Genomic DNA, 27,732 nt, shown 5'->3' with positions numbered 1-27,732 from the left:
AGTGGCTAGGTTCTGTTCGCCACACTTCCCATGCGGGGGCTTCGGCCAGACCTGCTGGCCGCCTGGAAGTCTGTTCCGGCCAATAGGAGAAGGGCTACCATTCAAATCAGTTCGCACCCTTTCTCACGATTGGCTGGCAAAACACGCTGATTGGCACGATTTGGTTTTGCACCTTTCCAACTGATTGGACCGTGAGACGACCCCCCTCCCTGAGCACTGATTGGTGCAAACGGATTTTGCGCTCTTTTCCCTGATTGGGCGGTGAACCCACTCTCCTCCCCGTGCACCTATTGGTGCAAATTGGTTTGTGCCCTTGCGCCCGATTGTCCGTTGCTTGGTTTAGGTGCGAAGTTTGAATTTACCGGACTAAACCAAGCAACGCTGTGGAACCAATTGCGGGATGTACAGAGGCCCGAGCCCTAGACTTTAGATGGTGATTTCCCGGGCTCTGTTCATTCGATAGCCCCACTATTTACAGGGATCCTAGTTGGGACCCGAGGCTATCCAAGGATATGTGTTCTGTATGTGTCCCCCTTCTCCCTCCTGGGGCGTAGAGCCCCTAAGTTTCCCCCATGTATGTCAAATGTCTGTACTGTTGCCTTATTGGTATCTCCCAGAGTGGGAGATGGTTATCTGAAAACCATCTCCCTCTAGCCTGGGATTGTGTGGGATAGAACGGAGACTCCCTGCGGGGGTCTGTACATAAAACCTGTGTATGCCAATAAAGCATTGTCAGTGTTGTACCTCCAGAAAGGTGTGTCGTCCAGTTACTGGGGGAGAAATGGGTCTCGTTATATACTAAGAGGTTCCTGAAAGGCTGAAGGAAGGGAAGTAGCGGCAGTAACCGGTTGGGTTACCATGGGTCCGCTACACAAGCCAATGTCAAGAACTAGAAAATATAAGCAATAACACGCTCTCTGACAACCAACAAATGGAAACCACGACAGGGCCTGATATGCCTCTCAATGCTGTGACCCCAAAATGTGCATGTGCGTCAACAGCATGACATCACACGCACGCCAGCGCCATCTTTAATGAGGGCATTGTGTATTTCACTATTAAGAACAGGATCGCAGCAGCCGCTGTCCCTTAGAACGCCGCACGAGCCGGAACCAATCTCACTGGAGGATCAGGCGGTAATCTGATTCAGGTGAGTATACATTTCCCTTCTTGGCGCAACCTCCCTGCTCATGTGCGGCCGCGCTGGTAATTTTGTGCGTCTAAAGTCAGGCAGCCACGCCGATATGATCCCCCAGCGCCATGACACTCCTGTAGCTATATCTCCGCACTGAGCTCCCCAACCTAAGGGACTAGCATCAGATTATACAATAACATCTACATGACAGCTGAAAACCAAGCCTGAATATCCTGGAGCCACCCAATGAGGTCCCCTCAAACAGCTGACAGTGAAGGAATCATGTGTAACGAGTATATACCCCTACACGCAGGATCCAGCCAAACAGAAGACAGCACAGAGGAGAGATACGTCTACCGGACCTTAGAGTGGCCGGACTCGACGTAATAGGAGAAGTACAGAGTCAGGAACGATCCGAGGTCAAGGGCACAAAGAGACAGCGTAAACGAGAACTAGCCGGGGTCTGGTACACAGGAATCAGCAAGCCGGCAAACAGTACAGAGAAGGATAAAGCGAAAACGAAGTCAGAATACAAAGCCAAGGTCAAATACGGAGAAACACAACTGAACACAACAAGCACTAAAGGGAACTGTAGCAGAAACCACGATAGGGCAAGGAACCAAGGGAAAAGGGTGAGTATAAGTAGCCTTCAAACTAATGTGATTGGCTCCTGTCACTTCCACACCCCCAACAGGTAAGTGTATGGGGTGATTGGCATGACAGGAGCCAATGGGAGCCTTTTTGCAATTTAGGCTCCCACTGTCTCTTTAAGAGCGCGCCCGAGACTCGCGGCGCGCTCTTAGCTGCAGGCGGGACACGTGACCGCATCTCGCGGTCACTGCCCATCTTCCTGTTGGGAGAGTCGGATGAGCCGCGTTCGGCTCGTGCAGCCGCAGGACCGCGCGCGGCTTGAAGAGAGGACCGCGGCCGGCCCCCGGATAAGGTAAGTAACGCTACAGTACCCCCCCCTGAGGACACGCCCTCCGGGCGGGCAGGACCAGGCCTGGCAGGAAAACGCGAATGGAAAGAACGTACAAGGCGGGGAGCATGAACAGCATCCGCAGAAATCCAACTGCGCTCCTCAGGCCCATAACCCTTCCAATGTACCAAGTACTGAAGCCGACTCCTAAGGAAACGAGAGTCAATAACAGTAGACACTTCGAACTCCTCATGACCCTCCACAGAGACAGGAGGGGGAGGGTGAGTATGCCGGGTATAGCGGTTGCGTACGTAAGGCTTCAACAACGAGGTGTGAAATACATTAGGTATACGCAGATTCTTAGGCAGACCCAAGGCATAAGAAACGGGATTAACCTTATGTATAATGCGATAAGGACCAAGGAGCCAATTTCATAGAAGGCACCCGGAGGTGAATATTCCGTGTGGAAAGCAAAACCCTGTCCCCCACAACATAGGAAGGAGCCGCTCTGCGATGCTTGTCAGCCTGAGCCTTCTGGCGGGCAGCAGAGTCCACCAAAGAACGCTGAACCTGCTCCCAAGTATTACGCAAACCAGCCAAATGCTCATCCAGAACTGGCATGCCCTGTGAGGAGAATGCAGCCGGAAGAACCACGGGATGCTGGCCATAGACAACGTAAAAAGGGCTTTTGCCGGAAGAATCATGAGTGGCGTTATTCCGAGCAAATTCAGCCCAAGGAAGCAGGTCAGACCAATTGTCCTGATGGTGAGACACAAAACAACGGAGGTACTGCTCCAGAGACTGGTTGGCACGTTCAGCAGCTCCATTAGACTGGGGATGGTAAGCGGAAGAAAATGAGAGAGAAATACCCATCTCCGAACAAAAGGCTTTCCAGAACCTGGAAATAAATTGGCTACCCCTATCGGATACAATAGATAAGGGAATACCATGTAATCAAAACACTTCTCTAGCAAAGATAAGAGCCAGTTCCTTGGAAGTGGGCAACTTGCGAAGAGACACAAAGTGAGCCATTTTGGAAAACCGATCCACTATCATTAGGATGACTGTGTTACCATTCGAAGGGGGTAATTCAACAATAAAATCCATTGATAGGTTGGACCAAGGTCTCTCGGGAACGGGTAACGGATGCAACAGCCCACAAGGAACTCTACGAGAGGATTTCATACATGCACAAGTAGTACAAGCACTTATATAGTCAGTAACATCCTTACGTAAGGTATCCCACCAGAAATACCGAGAAACGGCTGACACCGTTTTGGAAATACCAGGATGTCCAGCAGTCTTAGTATCATGATACAGTGACAGAATATCCCGTCTCTCGGGAACGTCAACGAACAATTTATCATTAGGCCTCTCGCTAGGTGCCATGCTTTGTTTCGCTTGTATGGCCTGCAAGAGGGATGAGGAAATAGACAATATAGTAGTTGCTATTATCCTGTCTGGGGGAATGACAGGAGTGACATCAATCTCCTGTTTGTCAATAGTCTCGAACTGTCTGGACAGAGCGTCCGCTTTAGTGTTCCGATCACCTGGCCTATAGGTGATTATATAATTAAAATGAGACAAGAACAGTGACCACCTAGCCTGCCTGGAAGACAATCTTTTAGCTTCGCTAAGGTAGGATAGGTTCTTATGATCCGTAAATATGAGGATAGGATCCTTAGTGCCCTCTAACAAATGTCTCCATTCTTTGAGTGCTAAAATGATAGCAAGGAGTTCGCGATTACCCACATCATAATTCCTTTCTGCTTTGGACATTTGTTTAGAAAAGAAGCCACAAGGATGCAATGGCTTGTCAGGAGACTCTCTTTGGGATAAGACAGCACCTACCCCTATATCGGAAGCATCAACCTCAAGTATATATGGCAATGAGGGGACAGGATGCTGTAAAATAGGTGCAGAGGCGAACGTAGTCTTAAGAAAGTCAAAAGCCTGAAGTGCCTCGGTAGACCAGGCACGTGTATTGCCATCCTTTTTAGTCATACGAGTAATAGGTGCTACGATAGACGAAAAACCTTTGATAAAACGTCTATAATAATTAGAGAAACCCAGAAAACGCTGGATGGCTTTCAGACCTTGCGGCAGAGGCCATTCTATGACCGCAGCGAGCTTCTGGGGATCCATCCGAAAACCCTTAGCGGAAATCAAATACCCTAAAAACTGGACCTCGGATTGGTCGAATAGACATTTTTCTAGTTTGCAATAAAGACCATTAGCAAGAAGGGTCTTCAGAACTGTCGTAACATGTCTGTGATGAGTGTGTAAGTCTGTAGAATATATTAAAATGTCATCCAAGTACACAATAACAAATGAGTGAATAAAGTCCCTTAAGACATCATTAATAAATTCTTGGAATACTGCTGGGGCATTGCAAAGCCCAAATGGCATGACGGTATACTCATAATGACCTGACCTAGTGTTAAAGGCTGTCTTCCATTTGTGGTCCTTTTTTATACGTATCAAATTGTATGCTCCTCTAAGATCTAATTTGGTGAATACCGTAGCATGTTTGAGCCTGTCAAACTATTCTGTTATTAATGGTATAGGGTAAGCATTTTTGATGGTGATTTTATTAAGACCTCTATAATCAATGCAAGGTCTTAAATCACCTTCTTTCTTTGATACAAAGAAGAACCCCGCTCCAGCCGGAGAAGAGGATCTCCTAATAAATCCCTTGTCTAATGATTCTTTAATGTACTCCTCCATGACACGGTTTTCTTGAACCGATAGAGGGTACACCCTGCCCTTGGGAGGTATAGTGCCAGGCAACAAGTCAATAGCACAATCGTAGGGTCTGTGAGGCAGTAATTTGTCAGCCTCTCTTTTATCAAAGACAGTCTTTAAAGATAAATACTGAGAGGGTATAGCCGTAGACAAAGGAGGAATGGTAGGAACATTAATAGAATTCACAGGCGTGACTTCAATAGTACATGACTCATGGCAGGCTTCACTCCATGATTTTATCTGCCCTGTCTCCCAGTCAAAAATGGGATTGTGGGCACGTAACCATGGATACCCTAACACCAACTGTGAAGAGGGAGAGGTGATGACCTGGAACCGAATGGTTTCATAGTGTAGAACCCCTGTGTACATGTGTCTCGTGAGTAACAACTGGAGATATCAATGGTCTACCATCTATGGCCTCAACGGCCAAGGGTATCTCCTTCTCCCTGATGGGAATATTGTTTTTCTTTACAAAACCAGAGTCTATAAAATTCTCAGCTGCCCCAGAGTCAACCAGGGCGTATATATTTTCAACTATACAACTCTCTCCCATATGTAAAGAAACAGGGAGAAGCAGTCGGTTAGGAGGCAATGTAGGAGACTTAGAAATCACACCCAAGGCCAGTCCCCTATAAGGTCTTAGGTGCGAGAGTTTTCCGGGAGCAAAGGACATTCCTTTACCATATGGTCTCTCCTACCACAATATAGGCAGAGTCCCTCCCTTCTCCTATGTAATTTTTCATTATCAGAGAGTTTGGCAACCCCTAATTGCATGGGTTCCTCTTCAGATACTTTTACACTCTCCGGTGTATTAACTCTGGGGTGAATAGGTGTAACAAAACGTCTATTCCTGTTCTTGGTATAGAGCCTGTCACGAATCCTATTATCTATATCGATGAGGTAGTCAATAAGGTCCTCTAAGGCAACAGGAAGCTCCTTCGCTGCTACCTCATCCAATATAGAGTCTGATAAGCCTTCCATGAAGGCAGTAGTTAACCCATTGTTGGTCCAATCTACCTGTGAGGCAAGAGTACGAAACTGAATAGCGTAATCAGCCACAGACCTAGAACCCTGTTTAACCCTCATTAATGCTCTTGCGGCATTCTTAGACCTTTTCATAGTGTCAAAAGTTCTGCGAAAAGCTGTCAGGAAACTGTGAAAGTCATGCACCATAGGTCCATTAGCCTCCCAAATAGGGTTTGCCCGTTCAAGTGCTTTGTCGGTAAGTTGGTGCATAAAGAACCCAACTTTAGACCTCTCTGTGGGAAATGAACGTGGATACATCTCAAAATGAAACTCTATTTGGTTAATGAACCCTCTGCATGTCTTAGAATCCCCTCCATACCTAGGAGGAGGCGTTAAATGGGCCGTAGCATTAGGCACAGTCGATACTTCAGGAAGCAGGGGTGTAGGAGGGTTAGGTGCGGTTGCTGGAATGGTTCTAGCTAAGAGCGTCTGGAGAGCCTGAGCTATCTGATCCATACGGTGATCCTGCTCTACAAATCTAGCCTCATGGGACGCCATCTGTTGAGCTAAATCTGCGGGGTCCATGGCCCTATCGTAATGTAACGAGTATATACCCCTACACGCAGGATCCAGCCAAACAGAAGACAGCACAGAGGAGACAGCACAGAGGAGAGATACGTCTACCGGACCTTAGAGTGGCCGGACTCGACGTAATAGGAGAAGTACAGGTCAAGGGCACAAAGAGACAGCGTAAACGAGAACTAGCCGGGGTCTGGTACACAGGAATCAGCAAGCCGGCAAACAGTACAGACAAGGATAAAGCGAAAACGAAGTCAGAATACAAATACGGAGAAACACAACAAGCACTAAAGGGAACTGTAGCAGAAACCACGATAGGGCAAAGAACTAAGGGAAAAGTGTGAGTATAAGTAGCCTTCAAACTAATGTGATTGGCTCCTGTCACTTCCACACCCCCAACAGGTAAGTGTATGGGGTGATTGGCATGACAGAAGCCAATGGGAGCCTTTTTGAAATTTAGGCTCCCACTGTCTCTTTAAGAGCGCGCCCGAGACTCGCGGCGCGCTCTTAGCTGCAGGCAGGACACGTCTTCCTGTTGGGAGAGTCGGATGAGCCGCGCTCAACAGTAACAGTAATGTGTCTGTGTCACCCTGCAGTGGGAGGGACAGACTCTGTGTCCCATAGCTCCTTCTGTCTGTGTCACCCTGCAGTGGGAGGGACAGACTCCCTGTCCCATAGCTCCTTCTGTCTGTGTCACTGTCACGGGGATTTGAACCCTGGACTTTGACTTCTTGAATCCTGCTCTTTTGCCACTGTGCTATCCAGCCATTCATAGTATTGCCATAATAGGTGTCCTTGCCTTGTTCCAGCGCTGGGAGCTGAACTTACCTGTGGCTACTCTAGCACACCTGTATGCCATATTAATTGGCTGGGTATAAAAGCCTGTCACACCCTGGGAGGGGTGTCAGTTCATTGACTCTCGTTCCCTTGTTTGGTTCCTGTCTCTCCTTACCTGTGTTCCAGTGTTTCCTATCTGATTCCGGCTTCTGACCTTGGCTTTCCTCCTGGACTACTCTGATCTCTGGCTTCCCTACATTTTGGCTTCCCTTGACTACGCTTCTGCTAATCTCTTCTGTACTGCATTTTGGAGCACTTTTCCTGGAAAGCCCCCGTGCACAGACTCACAGGTCAGGTCTTACCTGGTCACCCTGATCTGTGTCTACTTTGCAAGGGTGAGCGTATAACTCTGCGAGCTGGACTCACTATCAGGTAAGATTCATTACAGTCACCCTGCAGTGGGAGGGACAGACTCCGTGTCCCATAGCTCCTTCTGTCTGTGTCACCCTGCAGTGGGAGGGACAGACTCTATGTCCCATAGCTCCTTCTGTCTGTGTCACACTGCAGTGGGAGGGACAGACTCCATGCCCCATAGCTCCCTCTGTCTGTGTCACCCTGCAGTGGGAGGGACAGACTCCGTGTCCCATAGCCCCTTCTGTCAGTGTCACCCTGCAGTGGGAGGGACAGACTCCGTGTCCCATAGCTCTTTCTGTCTGTGTCACCCTGCAGTGGGAGGGACAGACTCCGTGTCCCATAGCTCTTTCTGTCTGTGTCACCCTGCAGTGGGAGGGACAGACTCCGTGTCCCATAGCGCTGTGTGTGTGTCACCCTGCAGTGGGAGGGACAGACTCCTTGTCCCATAGCTCCTTCTGTCTGTGTCACCCTGCAGTGGGAGGGACAGACTCCTTGTCCCATAGCTCCTTCTGTCTGTGTCACCCTGCAGTGGGAGGGACAGACTCCTTGTCCCATAGCTCCTTCTGTCTGTGTCACCCTACAGTGGGAGGGACAGACTCCTTGTCCCATAGCTCCTTCTGTCTGTGTCACCCTGCAGTGGGAGGGACAGACTCCATGCCCCATAGCTCCCTCTGTCTGTGTCACCCTGCAGTGGGAGGGACAGACTCCGTGTCCCATAGCGCTGTGTGTGTGTCACCCTGCAGTGGGAGGGACAGATTCAGTGTCCCATAGCTCCCTCTATCTGTGTCACCCTGCAGTGGGAGGGACAGACTCCTTGTCCCATAGCTCCTTCTGTCTGTGTCACCCTACAGTGAGAGGGACAGACTCCGTGTCCCATAGCTCCCTCTATCTGTGTCACCCTGCAGTGGGAGGGACAGACTCCTTGTCCCATAGCTCCTTCTGTCTGTGTCACCCTGCAGTGGGAGGGACAGACTCCATGCCCCATAGCTCCCTCTGTCTGTGTCACCCTGCAGTGGGAGGGACAGACTCCGTGTCCCATAGCTCTTTCTGTCTGTGTCACCCTGCAGTGGGAGGGACAGACTCCGTGTCCCATAGCTCCTTCTGTCTGTGTCACCCTGCAGTGGGAGGGACACACTCCGTGCCCCATAGCTCCCTCTGTCTGTGTCACCCTGCAGTGGGAGGGACAGACTCCGTGTCCCATAGCTCCTTCTGTCTGTGTCACCCTGCAGTGGGAGGGATAGACTCCGTGTCCCATAGCTCCCTCTGTCTGTGTCACCCTGCAGTGGGAGGGACAGACTCCGTGTCCCATAGCTCCCTCTGTCTGTGTCACCCTGCAGTGGGAGGGACAGACTGTGTGTCCCATAGCTCCTTCTGTCTGTGTCACCCTGCAGTGGGAGGGACAGACACCATATGCCATAATCAGTACCTGTACCTTCTCTATAGCTTCCTGGAGACCATTCCTAAGCAGAGACCACAGTCGCTGGGCATTTTTTGGAACTCTTTTCTTATTCCCAAATTGTTTCTCCTTAAAATCTGAAGATGTATAGAAGGGATAAATGTTAATACAAACAAAAAGGTGTATATTGTAGTCTATACAGGAGAAGCTAAAACCCAATTAAAATATATGAAACCTACATCTACCCCAAGTACCGGATAAAACAGTAATAGTTACATCTGCCCCCAATACCGGGAAAAACAGTAACAGTCACATCTATCCCCAATATCGGATAAAAAGGTAACAGTCTACATATACCCCCAACACCGGGTAAATGATGCATTGTGCAGTACGAGATAATAAAAATCTTACACTGTCCTTGAAGTTTTTCACAGCTGTCCAGCATTTCCACAAACTAAAAGACAGGGAGTTTAGAGTTGGGTAGGTTGAGACCAGGAATGAGGAAAGAATAGAGAGTCCAGATAGAAAATGAGTAAAGTAAAGGGTTAATGTTATATTTTATACAATATGCTGGGTGGAGGTAATGAGACACATGGAGGGTGAGTCACATGGAGGGGCTTGGGGGAGGAAAGGAGACACATGGAGGAGCTGAGGGGGAAAGGAGACACATGGAGGGACTGTGGGGAGGAAAGGAGACACATGGAGGAGCTGAGGGGGAAAGTAGACACATGGAGGGACTGTGGGGAGGAAAGGAGACACATGGAGGGACTGAAGGGGAAAGTAGACACATGAAAGGACTTTGGGGAGGAAAGAAGACATATGTAGGAACTGATTGGGAAAGTGGGCACATGGAGGGACTTTGGGAAGGAAAGGAGACACATGGAGGGACTGTGAGAATGAGACACATGGAGGAGATGGGGGAATAAAACAAATGAAACGGCAGAAAGGAATGAAACACGTGGAGAAGCTTAGGGGAGGAAAGGAGACATGTGGAGGGGCTGGGGGAAAAAAAGAAGACCTATGGGGAATGAGAAACATGGATGGGCTGGCAGGGGGGTTGGGGTGGGTGATTAGACACATCAGGGTTTATATTATAAAGGATAATGTTATATATTATGGGGGGATAATGTTATATATTATGGGGGATAATGTTATATATTATGGGGGATAATGTTATATATTATGGGGGGATAATGTTATATATTATGGGGGGATAATGTTATATATTATGGGGGATAATGTTATATATTATGGGGGGATAATGTTATATATTATGGGGGGATAATGTTATATATTATGGGGGGATAATGTTATATATTATGGGGGATAATGTTATATATTATGGGGGATAATGTTATATATTATGGGGGGATAATGTTATATATTATGGGGGATAATGTTATATATTATGGGGGATAATGTTATATATTATGGGGGATAATGTTATATATTATGGGGGATAATGTTATATATTATGGGGGGATAATGTTATATATTATGGGGGGATAATGTTATATATTATGGGGGGATAATGTTATATATTATGGGGGATAATGTTATATATTATGGGGGGATAATGTTATATATTATGGGGGGATAATGTTATATATTATGGGGGGATAATGTTATATATTATGGGGGGATAATGTTATATATTATGGGGGATAATGTTATATATTATGGGGGGGATAATGTTATATATTATGGGGGGATAATGTTATATATTATGGGGGGATAATGTTATATATTATGGGGGGATAATGTTATATATTATGGGGGATAATGTTATATATTATGGGGGATAATGTTATATATTATGGGGGATAATGTTATATATTATGGGGGATAATGTTATATATTATGGGGGGATAATGTTATATATTATGGGGGGATAATGTTATATATTATGGGGGATAATGTTATATATTATGGGGGGATAATGTTATATATTATGGGGGATAATGTTATATATTATGGGGGGATAATGTTATATATTATGGGGGGATAATGTTATATATTATGGGGGGATAATGTTATATATTATGGGGGATAATGTTATATATTATGGGGGGATAATGTTATATATTATGGGGGGATAATGTTATATATTATGGGGGGATAATGTTATATATTATGGGGGGATAATGTTATATATTATGGGGGGATAATGTTATATATTATGGGGGATAATGTTATATATTATGGGGGGATAATGTTATATATTATGGGGGGGATAATGTTATATATTATGGGGGGATAATGTTATATATTATGGGGGGATAATGTTATATATTATGGGGGGATAATGTTATATATTATGGGGGATAATGTTATATATTATGGGGGGATAATGTTATATATTATGGGGGGATAATGTTATATATTATGGGGGGGATAATGTTATATATTATGGGGGGATAATGTTATATATTATGGGGGGATAATGTTATATATTATGGGGGATAATGTTATATATTATGGGGGGATAATGTTATATATTATGGGGGGATAATGTTATATATTATGGGGGGATAATGTTATATATTATGGGGGGATAATGTTATATATTATGGGGGATAATGTTATATATTATGGGGGATAATGTTATATATTATGGGGGGATAATGTTATATATTATGGGGGGATAATGTTATATATTATGGGGGGATAATGTTATATATTATGGGGGGATAATGTTATATATTATGGGGGGATAATGTTATATATTATGGGGGATAATGTTATATATTATGGGGGGATAATGTTATATATTATGGGGGGGATAATGTTATATATTATGGGGGGATAATGTTATATATTATGGGGGGATAATGTTATATATTATGGGGGGATAATGTTATATATTATGGGGGATAATGTTATATATTATGGGGGGATAATGTTATATATTATGGGGGGATAATGTTATATATTATGGGGGGGATAATGTTATATATTATGGGGGGATAATGTTATATATTATGGGGGGATAATGTTATATATTATGGGGGATAATGTTATATATTATGGGGGGATAATGTTATATATTATGGGGGGATAATGTTATATATTATGGGGGGATAATGTTATATATTATGGGGGGATAATGTTATATATTATGGGGGATAATGTTATATATTATGGGGGATAATGTTATATATTATGGGGGGATAATGTTATATATTATGGGGGATAATGTTATATATTATGGGGGGATAATGTTATATATTATGGGGGGATAATGTTATATATTATGGGGGGATAATGTTATATATTATGGGGGGATAATGTTATATATTATGGGGGGGATAATGTTATATATTATGGGGGGATAATGTTATATATTATGGGGGGATAATGTTATATATTATGGGGGGATAATGTTATATATTATGGGGGATAATGTTATATATTATGGGGGGATAATGTTATATATTATGGGGGGGATAATGTTATATATTATGGGGGGATAATGTTATATATTATGGGGGGATAATGTTATATATTATGGGGGGATAATGTTATATATTATGGGGGATAATGTTATTATTATTTTGTTATTATGGGATAGTTACCAGAGTTCGGTTGCTCGGCCGCCGGTTGCTATGGAGACGAGACGCTGACTTTCTGTAAAATGACGTCGAGTAGGAGGTGTGGCCAGGCGGATCTTGGGCGGAGCTACTGAATCATAATAACCCCTCCCCCTGACCGGCTCTGCCGCTGCAACCGGAAATGTGTCTACGGATTGATATCCGGGTCCCTCCCCCCCTACACGGGTCCCATTCCTCCTAGCCCCCCTTTCCCCTCCCGGGTCCCATTTCTACCCCCCCAGCTCCCATTCCTACCCCCCTCTCCCCCCCCCATGTCCCATTCCTCCTAGCCCCCCTCTCCCGCTGGGTCCCATTCCTCCCCCCCCCCCAGGTCCCAATTCTACCCCCCCTCCCCCGGGTCCCATTCCTCCTAGCCCCCTTTTCCCCTCCCGGGTCCCATTCCTAACCCCCCCCCCCCCCCCCCCAGGTCCCATTCCTCCCCCCCCCCCCCCAGGTCCCATATCTACTCTTCCCCCGGGTCCCATTTCTGCCCCCCTTTACCCTCCCGGGTCCCATTCCTACCCCCCTCCCCCCCCGGGTCCCATTCCTACCCCCCCCCCCCCCCCTGCACTCTCCACTGTATTCACACTCTCCCCGGTCTGCCCCGCATTCCCCAATGTATTCACACTCTCCCTGGTCTGCCCCGCATTCCCCACTGTATTCACACTCTCCCTGGTCTGCCCCGCATTCCCCACTGTATTCACACTCTCCCCGGTCTGCCCCGCATTCCCCACTGTATTCACACTCTCCCCGGTCTGCCCCGCATTCCCCACTGTATTCACACTCTCCCTGGTCTGCCCCGCATTCCCCACTGTATTCACACTCTCCCTGGTCTGCCCCGCATTCCCCACTGTATTCACACTCTCCCCGGTCTGCCCCGCATTCCCCAATGTATTCACACTCTCCCTGGTCTGCCCCGCATTCCCCACTGTATTCACACTCTCCCTGGTCTGCCCCGCATTCCCCACTGTATTCACACTCTCCCCGGTCTGCCCCGCATTCCCCACTGTATTCACACTCTCCCCGGTCTGCCCCGCATTCCCCACTGTATTCACACTCTCCCCGGTCTGCCCCGCATTCCCCACTGTATTCACACTCTCCCCGGTCTGCCCCGCATTCCCCACTGTATTCACACTCTCCCCGGTCTGCCCCGCATTCCCCACTGTATTCACACTCTCCCTGGTCTGCCCCGCATTCCCCACTGTATTCACACTCTCCCTGGTCTGCCCCGCATTCCCCACTGTATTCACACTCTCCCTGGTCTGCCCCGCATTCCCCACTGTATTCACACTCTCCCTGGTCTGCCCCGCATTCCCCACTGTATTCACACTCTCCCCGGTCTGCCCCGCATTCCCCACTGTATTCACACTCTCCCCGGTCTGCCCCGCATTCCCCACTGTATTCACACTCTCCCCGGTCTGCCCCGCATTCCCCACTGTATTCACACTCTCCCCGATCTGCCCCGCATTCCCCACTGTATTCACACTCTCCCTGGTCTGCCCCGCATTCCCCACTGTATTCACACTCTCCCTGGTCTGCCCCGCATTCCCCACTGTATTCACACTCTCCCTGGTCTGCCCCGCATTCCCCAATGTATTCACACTCTCCCTGGTCTGCCCCGCATTCCCCACTGTATTCACACTCTCCCCGGTCTGCCCCGCATTCCCCACTGTATTCACACTCTCCCCGGTCTGCCCCGCATTCCCCAATGTATTCACACTCTCCCTGGTCTGCCCCGCATTCCCCACTGTATTCACACTCTCCCCGGTCTGCCCCGCATTCCCCACTGTATTCACACTCTCCCTGGTCTGCCCCGCATTCCCCACTGTATTCACACTCTCCCTGGTCTGCCCCGCATTCCCCACTGTATTCACACTCTCCCTGGTCTGCCCCGCATTCCCCAATGTATTCACACTCTCCCTGGTCTGCCCCGCATTCCCCACTGTATTCACACTCTCCCCGGTCTGCCCCGCATTCCCCACTGTATTCACACTCTCCCCGGTCTGCCCCGCATTCCCCACTGTATTCACACTCTCCCCGGTCTGCCCCGCATTCCCCACTGTATTCACACTCTCCCCGGTCTGCCCCGCATTCCCCACTGTATTCACACTCTCCCCGGTCTGCCCCGCATTCCCCAATGTATTCACACTCTCCCTGGTCTGCCCCGCATTCCCCACTGTATTCACACTCTCCCTGGTCTGCCCCGCATTCCCCACTGTATTCACACTCTCCCCGGTCTGCCCCGCATTCCCCACTGTATTCACACTCTCCCCGGTCTGCCCCGCATTCCCCACTGTATTCACACTCTCCCCGGTCTGCCCCGCATTCCCCACTGTATTCACACTCTCCCCGGTCTGCCCCGCATTCCCCACTGTATTCACACTCTCCCTGGTCTGCCCCGCATTCCCCACTGTATTCACACTCTCCCTGGTCTGCCCCGCATTCCCCACTGTATTCACACTCTCCCTGGTCTGCCCCGCATTCCCCACTGTATTCACACTCTCCCTGGTCTGCCCCGCATTCCCCACTGTATTCACACTCTCCCCGGTCTGCCCCGCATTCCCCACTGTATTCACACTCTCCCCGGTCTGCCCCGCATTCCCCACTGTATTCACACTCTCCCCGGTCTGCCCCGCATTCCCCACTGTATTCACACTCTCCCCGATCTGCCCCGCATTCCCCACTGTATTCACACTCTCCCTGGTCTGCCCCGCATTCCCCACTGTATTCACACTCTCCCTGGTCTGCCCCGCATTCCCCACTGTATTCACACTCTCCCTGGTCTGCCCCGCATTCCCCAATGTATTCACACTCTCCCTGGTCTGCCCCGCATTCCCCACTGTATTCACACTCTCCCCGGTCTGCCCCGCATTCCCCACTGTATTCACACTCTCCCCGGTCTGCCCCGCATTCCCCAATGTATTCACACTCTCCCTGGTCTGCCCCGCATTCCCCACTGTATTCACACTCTCCCCGGTCTGCCCCGCATTCCCCACTGTATTCACACTCTCCCTGGTCTGCCCCGCATTCCCCACTGTATTCACACTCTCCCTGGTCTGCCCCGCATTCCCCACTGTATTCACACTCTCCCTGGTCTGCCCCGCATTCCCCAATGTATTCACACTCTCCCTGGTCTGCCCCGCATTCCCCACTGTATTCACACTCTCCCCGGTCTGCCCCGCATTCCCCACTGTATTCACACTCTCCCCGGTCTGCCCCGCATTCCCCAATGTATTCACACTCTCCCCGGTCTGCCCCGCATTCCCCAATGTATTCACACTCTCCCCGGTCTGCCCCGCATTCCCCACTGTATTCACACTCTCCCTGGTCTGCCCCGCATTCCCCACTGTATTCACACTCTCCCCGGTCTGCCCCGCATTCCCCACTGTATTCACACTCTCCCCGGTCTGCCCCGCATTCCCCACTGTATTCACACTCTCCCCGGTCTGCCCCGCATTCCCCACTTTACTATTGCTGACGCATGTTAAGCAGTAGCAGCCAGGGAGTGCATGAATACAGTATGTACTGATCCCGGCCTACACTGGGTACAGAGAATCAGCCTATCACAACAATCAGGTGACCGGTGCCTTGGACAAAGTATTGCTGGATCTAGGAATAGCAAGACACACCACCAATATAGTACTATGGGAGAGATAGGAGGAGAACATTTACCAAAGTTAATTCAGTGTTTCCTTTTCCAATGACACTTCCTCCCCTCAACCTGTCTCAGTCGGTCGGAGACCTTCAAGGTTCGGTTCTTGGTCCCCTTTTGTTCTCTCTCTATACTGCCTCTCTTTGCAAACTCATTAATGGATTCCGCTACCACCTGTACGCTGATGAGTCAGATCTCTCTCTCTCCTCCCGTGCTGTCCTTCAACATGTCACCAATTGCCTTTCTTCCATCTCTGACTGGATGTCCTCCTGCTGTCTGAAACTCAATCTCTCTAACACTGAGCTCCTTGTCTTTCCTCCTCCTAATACTGATCCTCCTCTTTCGCTCTCCCTTCAAGTTGTGGTATCCACATCAGTCCATCCTTGCAAGTACGGTGTCTGGTGTTATACTTGATTCTGGCCTCACCTTTGAGCCTCACATCCAGTCTGTCACCAAATCCTGTCGATTCCACCTTAAAAACATTGCATCTGCCCCTTTATTACGCAAGATACTACTAAGGAGCTTGTCCATGCTCTAGTAATCTCTTGCATAGATTATTGTAACCCTCTCCTGATTGAAGTGGGGCAATACGGCTTCTGGGAAGACCAGTCTGTAATGAAGACTGATTTTCCTCCCTAGTCGGTCCTCTAACACCTCACCCCTCTATCTGTCCTTACATTGGCTCCCTGTATCCTATAGGCAGAGGCGGCTCTCTAATTAGGCGGCCGCCTAAGGCCTCGCGCTGGCTGGGGCCTCGCGGCCGCCTAAACCGCCTGTTGGCAGAGTGTGTCAGGTCCTCGGTCAGTGGCCGAAGACCTGACACCAGGAGGGGGCCCGGCGGCTTGCCCAGTATGCCGCCGGGTGCGAGGCCCCTCCTTGCTGCCAGGCCGGCCACCGCAGACACTGGTCTGCAGCTCCGCAGTGTGCAGAGCTGCAGACCATGTGACTCGCGAGAATTGGCCAATCAGAGCGTTGCCACGGGTTACCACGGCAACGCTCTGAATCTCGCGAGATTACACGGTCTGCAGCTCTGTGGAGCTGCAGACCGGGAGCAGGGGCCACCGGACCACCAGGGAGCCCACTGGACCACCAGGGAAAGGTAGGCTCACCCACCACCATCACCCCCACCACCCTCAGCTTCACCCCCCACCACCATCACCCCCAACAGCCTCACCCCCACCACCCTCAGCTTCACCCCCCCACCACCACCATCACCACCCTCAGCTTCACCCCCCACCACCACCATCACCCCCACCACCCTCAGCTTCACCCCCCACCACCACCATCACCCCCCACCACCCTCAGCTTCACCCCCCACCATCACCATCACCCCCCACCAACCTCAGCTTCAACCCCCACCACCATCACCCCCACCACCCTCAGCCTCAACCCCACCCTCAGCCTCACCATCACCCTCAGCCTCACCCCCACCACCATCACCCCCACCACCCTCAGCTTCACCCCCCACCACCATCAGCCTCACCCCCACCATCACCCCCCACCACCCTCAGCCTCACCCCCCACCACCATCACCCCCACCACCATCAGCCCCACCCTCACCATCACCCCCCACCACCCTCAGCCTCACCCCCCACCACCATCACCCCCCACCACCCTCAGCTTCACCCCCCACCACCATCAACCCCACCACCCTCAGCCTCACCCCCACCACCATCACCCCCACCACCCTCAGGTACACCCACCACCACCATCAGCTTCACCACCATCACCCCCACCAACCTCAGCCTCATTCCCCACCACCATCACCACCCTCAGCCTCACCCCCCACCACCCTCAGCCTCACCCCACCATCACCTCAGCCTCACCCCCACCACCATCTCCCCACCCTCAGCCTCACCACCCTCAGCCTCACCACCCACCACCATCACCCCTCCCTACCATCACCCCCACCACCCTCAGCCTCACCCCCACCACCCTCAGCTACACCCACCACCACCATCAGCTTCACCCCCCCACCACCGTCACCATCACCCCCCACCAACCTCAGCCTCATTCCCCACCACCATCATCCACCATCACCACCCTCAGCCTCACCCCCCACCACCCCCCACCACCCTCAGCTTAACCCCCACCACCATCACCCCCCACCACCATCACCCCTCACCACCCTCACCATCACCCCCACCACCCTCACCCCCACCACCCTCAGCCTCACCCCCACCACCCTCAGCTACACCCACCACCACCACCGTCACCATCCCCCCCACCACCCTCAGCTTCACCCCCCACCACCCTCAGCTTCACCCCCCACCACCCTCAGCTTCACCCCCCACCACCCTCAGCTTCACCCCCCACCACCCTCAGCTTCACCCCCCACCACCCTCAGCTTCACCCCCCACCACCCTCAGCTTCACCCCCCACCACCCTCAGCTTCACCCCCCACCACCCTCAGCTTCACCCCCCACCACCCTCAGCTTCACCCCCCACCACCCTCAGCTTCACCCCCCACCACCCTCAGCTTCACCCCCCACCACCCTCAGCTTCACCCCCCACCACCCTCAGCTTCACCCCCCACCACCCTCAGCTTCACCCCCCACCACCCTCAGCTTCACCCCCCACCACCCTCAGCTTCACCCCTGCCCACCCTCAGCTTCACCCCTGCCCACCCTCAGCTTCACCCCTGCCCACCCTCAGCCTCACCCCCACCACCCTCACCATTACCCCTTCAGCCTCACCCCCCACCACCCTCAGCCTCACCCCACCCTCAGCTTCACCACCCCTCAGCATCACTCCCCCCACCACCTTCAGCATCACCCCCCTCAGCATCACCCCCCACCACCCTCAGCATCACCACCCTCAGCATCACCCCTCACCACCCTCAGCATTACCCCCCACCACCCTCAGCATCACCACCCTCAGCATAACCCTCCGTCACCACCCTCAGCTTCCCCCCACTCACCATCACCCCCTCCTTCTCACATCACCCCCTTCTCACTCTCACATCACCCCCTTCTCACTCTCACATTACCCCCTCTCACTCTCACATTACCCCCCCACTCTCACATTACCCCCCCCCACTCTCACATTACCCCCCCCCACTCTCACATTACCCCCCCCCCACTCTCACATTACCCCCCCCCCCCACTCTCACATTACCCCCCCCCACTCTCACATTACCCCCCCCCACTCTCACATTACCCCCCCCCACTCTCACATTACCCCCCTCTCACTCTCACATTACCCCCCTCTCACTCTCACATTACCCCCCTCTCACTCTCACATTACCCCCCTCTCACTCTCACATTACCCCCCTCTCACTCTCACATTACCCCCCTCTCACTCTCACATTACCCCCCTCTCACTCTCACATTACCCCCCTCTCACTCTCACATTACCCCCCTCTCACTCTCACATTACCCCCCTCTCACTCTCACATTACCCCCTCTCACTCTCACATTACCCCCCTCTCACTCTCACATTACCCCCCTCTCACTCTCACATTACCCCCCTCTCACTCTCACATTACCCCCCTCTCACTCTCACATTACCCCCCCCCTCACTCTCACATTACCCCCCCCTCACTCTCACATTACCCCCTCACTCTCACATTACCCCCCCTCACTCTCACATTACCCCCCCTCACTCTCACATTACTCCCTCTCACATTACCATCAACCCCCCGCTCCCTTTCACCATCACCGTCCACTCCCTCTCACCATCACACCCCCCCGCTCCCTCTCACCATCAGCTACCCCATACACATAGGGTCTCAGACAAAAACGCAAACATGCTCACAGAGACATACATTCTCACACACAAGGATACTCTCTGTCAGACACACTCTCAGGCACATACACAGGTAGACAGTGCGTCAATGTGTATATGTGACACTTTTTTGTTAGTGGGGCCTCATGTTTGCGTTTCGCCTAAGGCCTCATAAAGTCTAGAGCCGCCTCTGCCTATAGGAGTCAATTCAAAGTGCTAAATGATACCTATAAAGCATTGACCAATTCTAGCCCCTCATATCTCATCACAGATCCATAGGTATACCCCTTCTCGGTCTCTCCGCTCTGCCCATGACCTTCTCCTGTCTGCTGCTCGCACCCGTATGGCCAACTCACGCTTGCAGGACTTCTCGCGGGCGACTCCCTTCCTATGGAATAGCCTGCCTACCGCCATCAGACTCTCCCCTAGTCTTGCATCTTTTAAGAAGTGCCTTAAAACCCATCTCTTTAGGAAAGCTTATGGCCTTCCAGACTAACCCCTACCTCACATACCTGTCGCTTGAACTCTCCCATTTTTTTTTTTATTTATAAATCTTTTCTAATGTATTTATGTAAAAAATATTTTTTCAGACATAATTAACAAGATCCCTTACAGAAAATACATAATTATCCTATATAGTTGGTATGTATGTAATTGTATGAATATGTTTTAACAAAATCAATCTAAGACATAAAAAACACTAGTTGTTACTTCAGCATATGGCGCAAGTCGGTCAGTGGAACTATCCTTAATAAATCCGCTCTACTTTTTACAGATTATTACATTTGAAAAGATTTCCCCTTAAGGATTTTTATTCTTATTGTAACGGACTCACCCGTACTCCGACCGAGTACCTTCCGTTGATGGACGCTTCTTAGCTTGCGCCGAGGACCACAAGCACCGCACCTGACATTACAACCACTGCAGACTCCACAACCGCCGTAGCTTAACTGGAATCTCGCCATCTTCCTTCCACCCTCGATCAGCTTCTGTCCTCCAGGACCGTGTGGGGAAAGACCAGGAGAGCAGGAGAGCATATCAGGAACAGCTCTTAAAAGAGCCAAGTGATTAAAGCTTAGGGGAGTATACATGTATAGAAATCCCCAGAGTGAGTATAGCTGTCCCCTCCAATCACGAGACAAGACTACGTGTTGAGGCTCAAGAAGATCTGTTTTAATCAGCACCAAAGGGCTTTCTTTTTTAATGCAGGTTTTTACACACAGTTACAACCCACAGGGTTTGGTAGAACAGCCAATCAAACACGTACAATACAGTTAAACACTCCCATTCATTCCAGCAAAATCCTCCCCTCTGCCTGTGATAGAATCACTGTACACAATGGGCTACTGTAATTATCACAGGCAGGAAAATACAGTTTTTATACAATTCTCATAACTCACAAAATATACAATCTCCATAAAAGTTACATATTCTTAATCAGCACACTTCAGATACAAACATATCCAAAAATCTGAGAATTTCCTCCAGTGGTTAAAAACTTGCTGAAAGTCAATTTCACACAGAAAAACGACTAAGTCCCATTCAAATTCACGAACGAGGCCGTTCGTGCAAATAGTCCAATATAACTGCGTTCGAATCGTCGAACGCACTAAGATTTCAGCCGAAGCGTCGAAGTTGCAGAGATGGTAAGGGTCAGCGGTGTTCGTGCAAATGTGTAGCCAATTGGATTTTGACGTCACACCGCTGACTGCATTCGACTAAATAAAGATGGCTGCCGCCACGTGTTCAACTGTATGAACGGCGGCCACCCAGCGGTCGGCAATTAACCTGCAGTTAACCGCCAGCCTGGGAGGTAAATTGCCTGCACACTTCCACTTGCGTGTGGTCCGCCTGTGCAGTAATTGGTTCGGTAAGCCCCATTTACCGAGCCAAGTGGGAAAAGGACATGGGCAAGTTATTTTCACAGTCTGGGGACACGGTTTTAAAGGCGCACTGTTCCAATTCTCACCAAGTCCCAGTAATGTGCTTAAAGGGCCAGCACTAGTCCAATAAAGTCCATAAGTCCAAATAATGTTTCACAGGGCAAGAGGCTGGCAAGCAGTCCTCTCCAGGACCAAGTGGCGAAGGGCACTTCGTCACACTTATCCAGTGTCTCTAAAAGATATAACACTTTGTCCCATTGGTCTATGTCTTTGTAAAGACCCTTGATGTGACTCATCCCTCTTTCCATTTGGAATTGAAACCTTAATTGTGTATTAAATTGAGCTGGAACAAAAGGTTGATGTCTTTGCCAGCTTCTTGCTATCAAAATCTTAACTGAAATCAAACAATGAATAAGTATTGACTGTTGGGAGTTTGTCATATTTGGCCAGTTAAGGTGTAATAACATCGTATCTGGTTTGCATGGTATCTTCACCTTGCTTAAATATAAAACATTATTCTGAGCCAGGCCAGTTGCTTCCTATAAGGCTGCAGCCGCCTGAGCGCTCTATAGAGAGCCTCAGGCGGCTGCAGCACTCCTCTCTCGTCACCTCCCTTCCCTGTAGCTTGGCCGAGCTCCTCTTTCTCCTGTCAGTCCGGCCGGGTACCGTGCGGTACAGGAGATTCGGTTTACTGTTCCCGGCCAGACTGACAGGAAGTGCACACTGAGTGCTCACTTTCTTTCAGTCCGGCTGGGAACAGGAAACTGAATCTCCCGTTACCGCGCGGTACCCGGCCGGACTGACAGAAGAAAGAGGAGCTCGGCCAAGCTACAGGGAAGGGGAGGTGAGAATTGAGAAGAACATAGGGGGGATGGGGGGTAGTTAAAAGGACACGGGGAGGGGGGAGTAAGAAGGACACGGGGAGGGGGGAGTAAGAAGGACACGGGGAGGGGGGAGTAAGAAGGACACGGGGAGGGGGGAGTAAGAAGGACACGGGGAGGGGGGAGTAAGAAGGACACGGGGAGGGGGGAGTAAGAAGGACACGGGGAGGGGGGAGTAAGAAGGACACGGGGAGGGGGGAGTAAGAAGGACACGGGGAGGGGGGAGTAAGAAGGACACGGGGAGGGGGGAGTAAGAAGGACACGAGGAGGGGGGAGTAAGAAGGACATGGAGGGAGGGGAGTAAGAAGGACATGGGGGAGTAAGATGGACACAGGGAGGGGGAGGTAAGAAGGACGGGGAGGGGAGTAATAAGGACACGGGGGGAGGGGAATGAAGAACATGGGGCAGTAAGAAGAACATAGGGAGGGGGAGAACAGTATATGCAACAGCAGTATTTGCACTGTAAACCTTTTTTATCTATATAAAGTGTGGGTGAACTTAAACTGTACTGCTATGGTTCCTGTAGGCTTTGCGTGCGTGTGGGGTGTAACGGCACCCCCAGGCATAAAAGGGTTAAACAGCCGTTTAGTAGATCTTCCCTTCCATAAACACAGGCACAGCTACTGTAGACACCAATACACTGAACCGGAGAAGCATTTGAATGCCGTAAACAGCTGAACCGGAACCATACGAATGCTGTAAACAGCCGAATAGGAAAAACCATACAAATAGGTTTACACTCCTAGCAGTCAAACTGGAAAAGCATACAATAAATCCCCCCAAGAACGAGACAAAGCTCCGTGTTGAGGGTCAAGCAGTGAACAGACAGAGCTGTGGGTTTATTGTTCTTGTATACACATTAGTACCACCCACAGGGTTTTGGAAAACAACCAATAAACAGGTACAATACACTCAGACACTCCCACACAAAATCCTCCCCTCTGCCTGTGATACAATTACCTTACACAATGGGTAATGTAATTATTACAGACAAATACAGTTTTTCCACATTATTCAAAACTGTAAAAGTATGCATCACATTCACATAACTTACATTTTCGGAATCAGCATACTCCAAATACAAACATACGTCAAAATCATACAAATTGGTCCAGTGGTTCAAAAGATAGATTGTAGTCCTTTGTGACCAAGTGAAGCATGGCTTTTCTGCCCAAAACCAGTTCCACAGAGTCTTCTATCCTGGAGATAATTGGGAAGTAATCCAATTATCTCCAAGGACAGAGGCAAAACTCCATTGAACATATGGCAGCAAAAGACAATAAAATACATAAAAATATATGACTGTGCAGCCATTGCCTAAAACAAGTACATTCAACATATCCCCAGATAGCTCAGATCTGAGCGCACATTATCACTGAATGGCTCTCAGATCCCATACATACAGAACAATTGCCATGGAGCCAAAGTCTTTCCCATAGTCTTTCATTATACGAATGGGCTCCATGGCATAGCTATCTGGGGTATCATTGCTCAAACAGAGCAAGCACCGAATGACCCGGCTTTCGTGTCTTTGCAGGGCAAAATCAAGCTTTTTAACATGGGGCCATAGTCCAGAGGCAACAGGCGAGCAACCCGGCTCTCTCTATTCGACAACCGAAATTCGTTGCAAAGAGAATCGAAATGTTTAATTTTGTCATCTTCCCATATATTCTCTATAAGTCTATTATTTCCCCTCCAATTTTAGGGATATGTTATAAATTGCTCTCTGAGTAATATCTATTTTTTGAAAATCAAACAATTTATCATTAATTTCATCTTAATTTTAATCTGCATTGGTATAAGCGGATTCAATATAAATGATAAGCAAAAAACGGGTCGCAAGAGTATTCTGAGAACGGACAGCAGCTAAAATAGCCTGCCCTTCGGTGGGTCCCCGCTCAGTTCTCAAGCTGGTTTTGGCTCATCGTTTGCCATTACAGAGAGAACATATCTGAAGCATATCAGTCTGGTCCCACCCATACGCAGTGGTGTATCTTGGTTTTGTGCTGCCCTAGGCAGGACAAAACTCAGACACCCCCCCCCCCCCCCCCCGCGCGCACGCGCGCCACCCAACCCTTCCCCCCTATACACTAGCTAACAGACACACACAGTCGGACACACACAGTCGGACACACACACACTAACAAACACACACAGTCGGACACACACACCAACAGACACACACAGTGAGACACACACACCAACAAACACACACAGTCAGACACACACACTAACAAACACACACAGTCGGACACACACACACTAACAAACACACACAGTCAGACACACACTAACAAACACACACAGTCGGACACGCACACACTAACAGACACACACAGTGAGACACACACACTAACAAACACACACAGTCTGACACACACACTAACAGACACACACTGTCGGACACACAGTCAGACACACACAGTCAGTGTGTGTGTGTCTGTTAGTGTGTGTGTCTAACACACACACACACACACTAACAGACACACACACAGTCAGAGACACACACACTCACATTAATACATTTTTTTTTTTATTTACTCCCCCCCCCCCAACCTTTGGGAATGCTGGGGGTGGGGGGGTTCTCCAATTCCCTGGTGGTCAAGTGGCTGCAGGACGGCACTGGCGGGCAGGCTGGGCGGCCGGCGAGGGAGCTCTTCCCCTGAGCTCTCTGCTCAGCTCCCTCGCGCGCCGCCCGCAGAGTGAGGCTGGGAGGCGGAGCCAGAATATGACGTCATATTCCGGCTCCCAGTCTCACTCTGCGGGCGGCGCGCGAGGGAGCTGAGCAGAGAGCTCAGGGGAAGAGCTCCCTCGCCGGCCGCCCAGCAACCAGCCCAGCATGTATGTTAGCCGCAAGGCTAACAAGACATTTGCCTTGGGCATTTGGGGGCGGCGTTTTTTGCCGCCCCCTGGAAAATGCCGCCCAAGGCAAATGCCTTGTTTGCCTCGCGGCTAATACGCCCCTGCCCATACGGGCAGTCCAGATCCGAAATGCCAGCAAGTTCTCTCTGCACGAGAGATACAGCAACCCCAGACGATCGATGGGACCAGTCTGATATGTTTCAGAGATGTTCCTTCTGTAATGGCACAAGATGAGCTAAAGCCAGCTTGAGAACTGAGCGGGGACCCACCGAAGGGCAGGCTATTTCAGCTGCTGTCCGTTCTCAGTATTCTCTTGCGATCTGTTTTTTGCTCTCAATATAAATAATAAAGAATAGTTCTCTTCCTTAGCTCTCCAGATCAAGATAGAGAGAGATCCTCTAATCTGGTTGTGGCGAAACCAGCTTCGCCACTGTGAACTGGAGAGGCCTGGCTGCTGGCCTCCTGCCCGCTGACTATGGCCCCTGGACGTGTTGCACTTTAGAAACTATATTTGGGCATGTAATAATTTATATTGCTGCTACTGGCCCTTTAAAATCAGCGATGGACATATTGGGACTTTTGGGACTAATGTCCCTTTAAGACTTTGTAACATATCACAGTAATACTGTCTTAAATATTATGTAGGTATTTATGTGTTCAGTTAAACTGGGGATATGTAGAAATGTGTGTTTTATGTGTTAAATGTATCAGTATGTAATTTTATGTCTTTTACTGTCTTTTTGCAACCATGTGGTTAATGGAGTCTGACTCTAGTCCTAGATAATTGGATTACTTCTCCAATTATCTCCAGGGCAGAAGGGAGGAAGCCGGGATGCATTGTGGGGGATGTTTTACTTCTGTTTGGGCCAGATTGTGCCATGCTGCAAGCCAGGGCCCAAAAGATACTTTTAGTAACTTTTAAACCCCTGGTCGGATTCATGCCATTTTTTAATATGTTGTTCCCCTGAATGGATTGATTGTGGATATGTATTTTTATGTGAATGTGATGTATGGTTTTAAAGTTATGAAAGTTGTGTAAAAGTATATTTTACTCTGTATGCATAATGGGATTATGTGTCACACTAAGGGGAGGGGATGTGTGGGAGGTAACATCTATGTCATTGGTTCTTTTATGCCTCCCCCTGGGTGTGGCCTGTATGTGTGAGTTGGAAATAAAAGCCAGACTGGGTGTCCCAGTCTAGAGTTCTTGCTTAACCCTCAAAGCGATGTGTCGTCTTTGGGGGAATGGGATTGTATGCTGACTGCCAAGAGTGTAAGCCGATGTCTGCTTTTCTTGTTCAGCTGTTCCAGTGTTCGTGTGGTTCCAGTCGGGAGAATGGTGTTTGCAGTAGCTGCCTGTGCATCTGGAAAGGGGATTATCGCCTAAACTGGGTTTTATCCTCTTGTAAGTGAAACGGTCCGTTACACTGGTAATCTCAGTTTCTATTTTAAACCATCTTTCGCTTATTTGTTCTTTATTTACAAGGACCATATGTAAACCTATCCCAGCTTGATAATACACTTCAATATCAGGAAGACCCATCCCACCTTTCTTAATTCCCTTAGACAGTAATGACTTTTTAATCCTGGGTTTTCTCCCTCTCCAGATAAAATTGGCAAAAGATCTTTTAATCACAGCGAGCCGGGGTATCATTTAGGTAGGACATAAGACTTTATTATATTGACCGCCCCCACCACGACACTTCTGCTCTACTCAATTCTTTCAAATCTTTGTTTCTTTTAGTAAATATATGAAGTTATTCTCCATCAGACTATCTAATTCACCACATATTTTCAACCCCAAATATGTGAAGACTTTAGGATAAAGCAAGTTATATTTCTGTTAGACCACGGCTCCCCAGATGTTGCTGGACTACAACTCCCATGATTCTCTGGCTATGTAATGCAAAAAATCATGGGAGTTGTAGTTCAGCAACATCTGGGGGTGGGGGCAGAGTTTGAGGACCCCTGCGTTAGATTATACTTAGTTCTGGTGTTTCTATATTTTTATACAGTGCCACAGATTATAATTAGAGGATTCACTATCGTCATCCAAGATTTCGGTTAATCATAGGATTGGAGATATACAGCAGTATATCTTCCGCGTGTAGTGACATTTGTACTTGTCGCTGGGCAGTTTCAGCTCCCTCCAATTGTTCCATATCCCTTACTCTAGATGCTAACGCTTCAACTGTTAAAATATATAG

General features: G+C 49.4%; 1 protein-coding gene across 1 annotated transcript in view; it reads right to left on the bottom strand.

Annotated features, from left to right (window-relative positions):
• WDR97 (WD repeat domain 97) overlaps nucleotides 1–9,380 on the bottom strand; it is a 301,022-nt gene extending 291,642 nt beyond the window's left edge. Inside the window, exons 1-2 of the mRNA XM_063450904.1 lie at nucleotides 9,343–9,380; nucleotides 8,968–9,068 (exon numbers count right to left, since the gene is read on the bottom strand). Of these exons, the coding sequence (XP_063306974.1) occupies nucleotides 8,968–9,068; nucleotides 9,343–9,376 (135 nt within the window). The 5' untranslated portion in view covers nucleotides 9,377–9,380. The remainder of the gene's footprint in view (nucleotides 1–8,967; nucleotides 9,069–9,342) is intronic.
• Between the last annotated feature and the right edge of the window lie 18,352 nt (nucleotides 9,381–27,732).

This window comes from Pelobates fuscus, chromosome 4 (genome assembly GCF_036172605.1).
Source record: "Pelobates fuscus isolate aPelFus1 chromosome 4, aPelFus1.pri, whole genome shotgun sequence".
NCBI lineage: Eukaryota > Metazoa > Chordata > Amphibia > Anura > Pelobatidae > Pelobates > Pelobates fuscus.
Note: the sequence above shows the minus strand (reverse complement) of the source record. Positions and strands in the feature narration are given on the sequence as shown.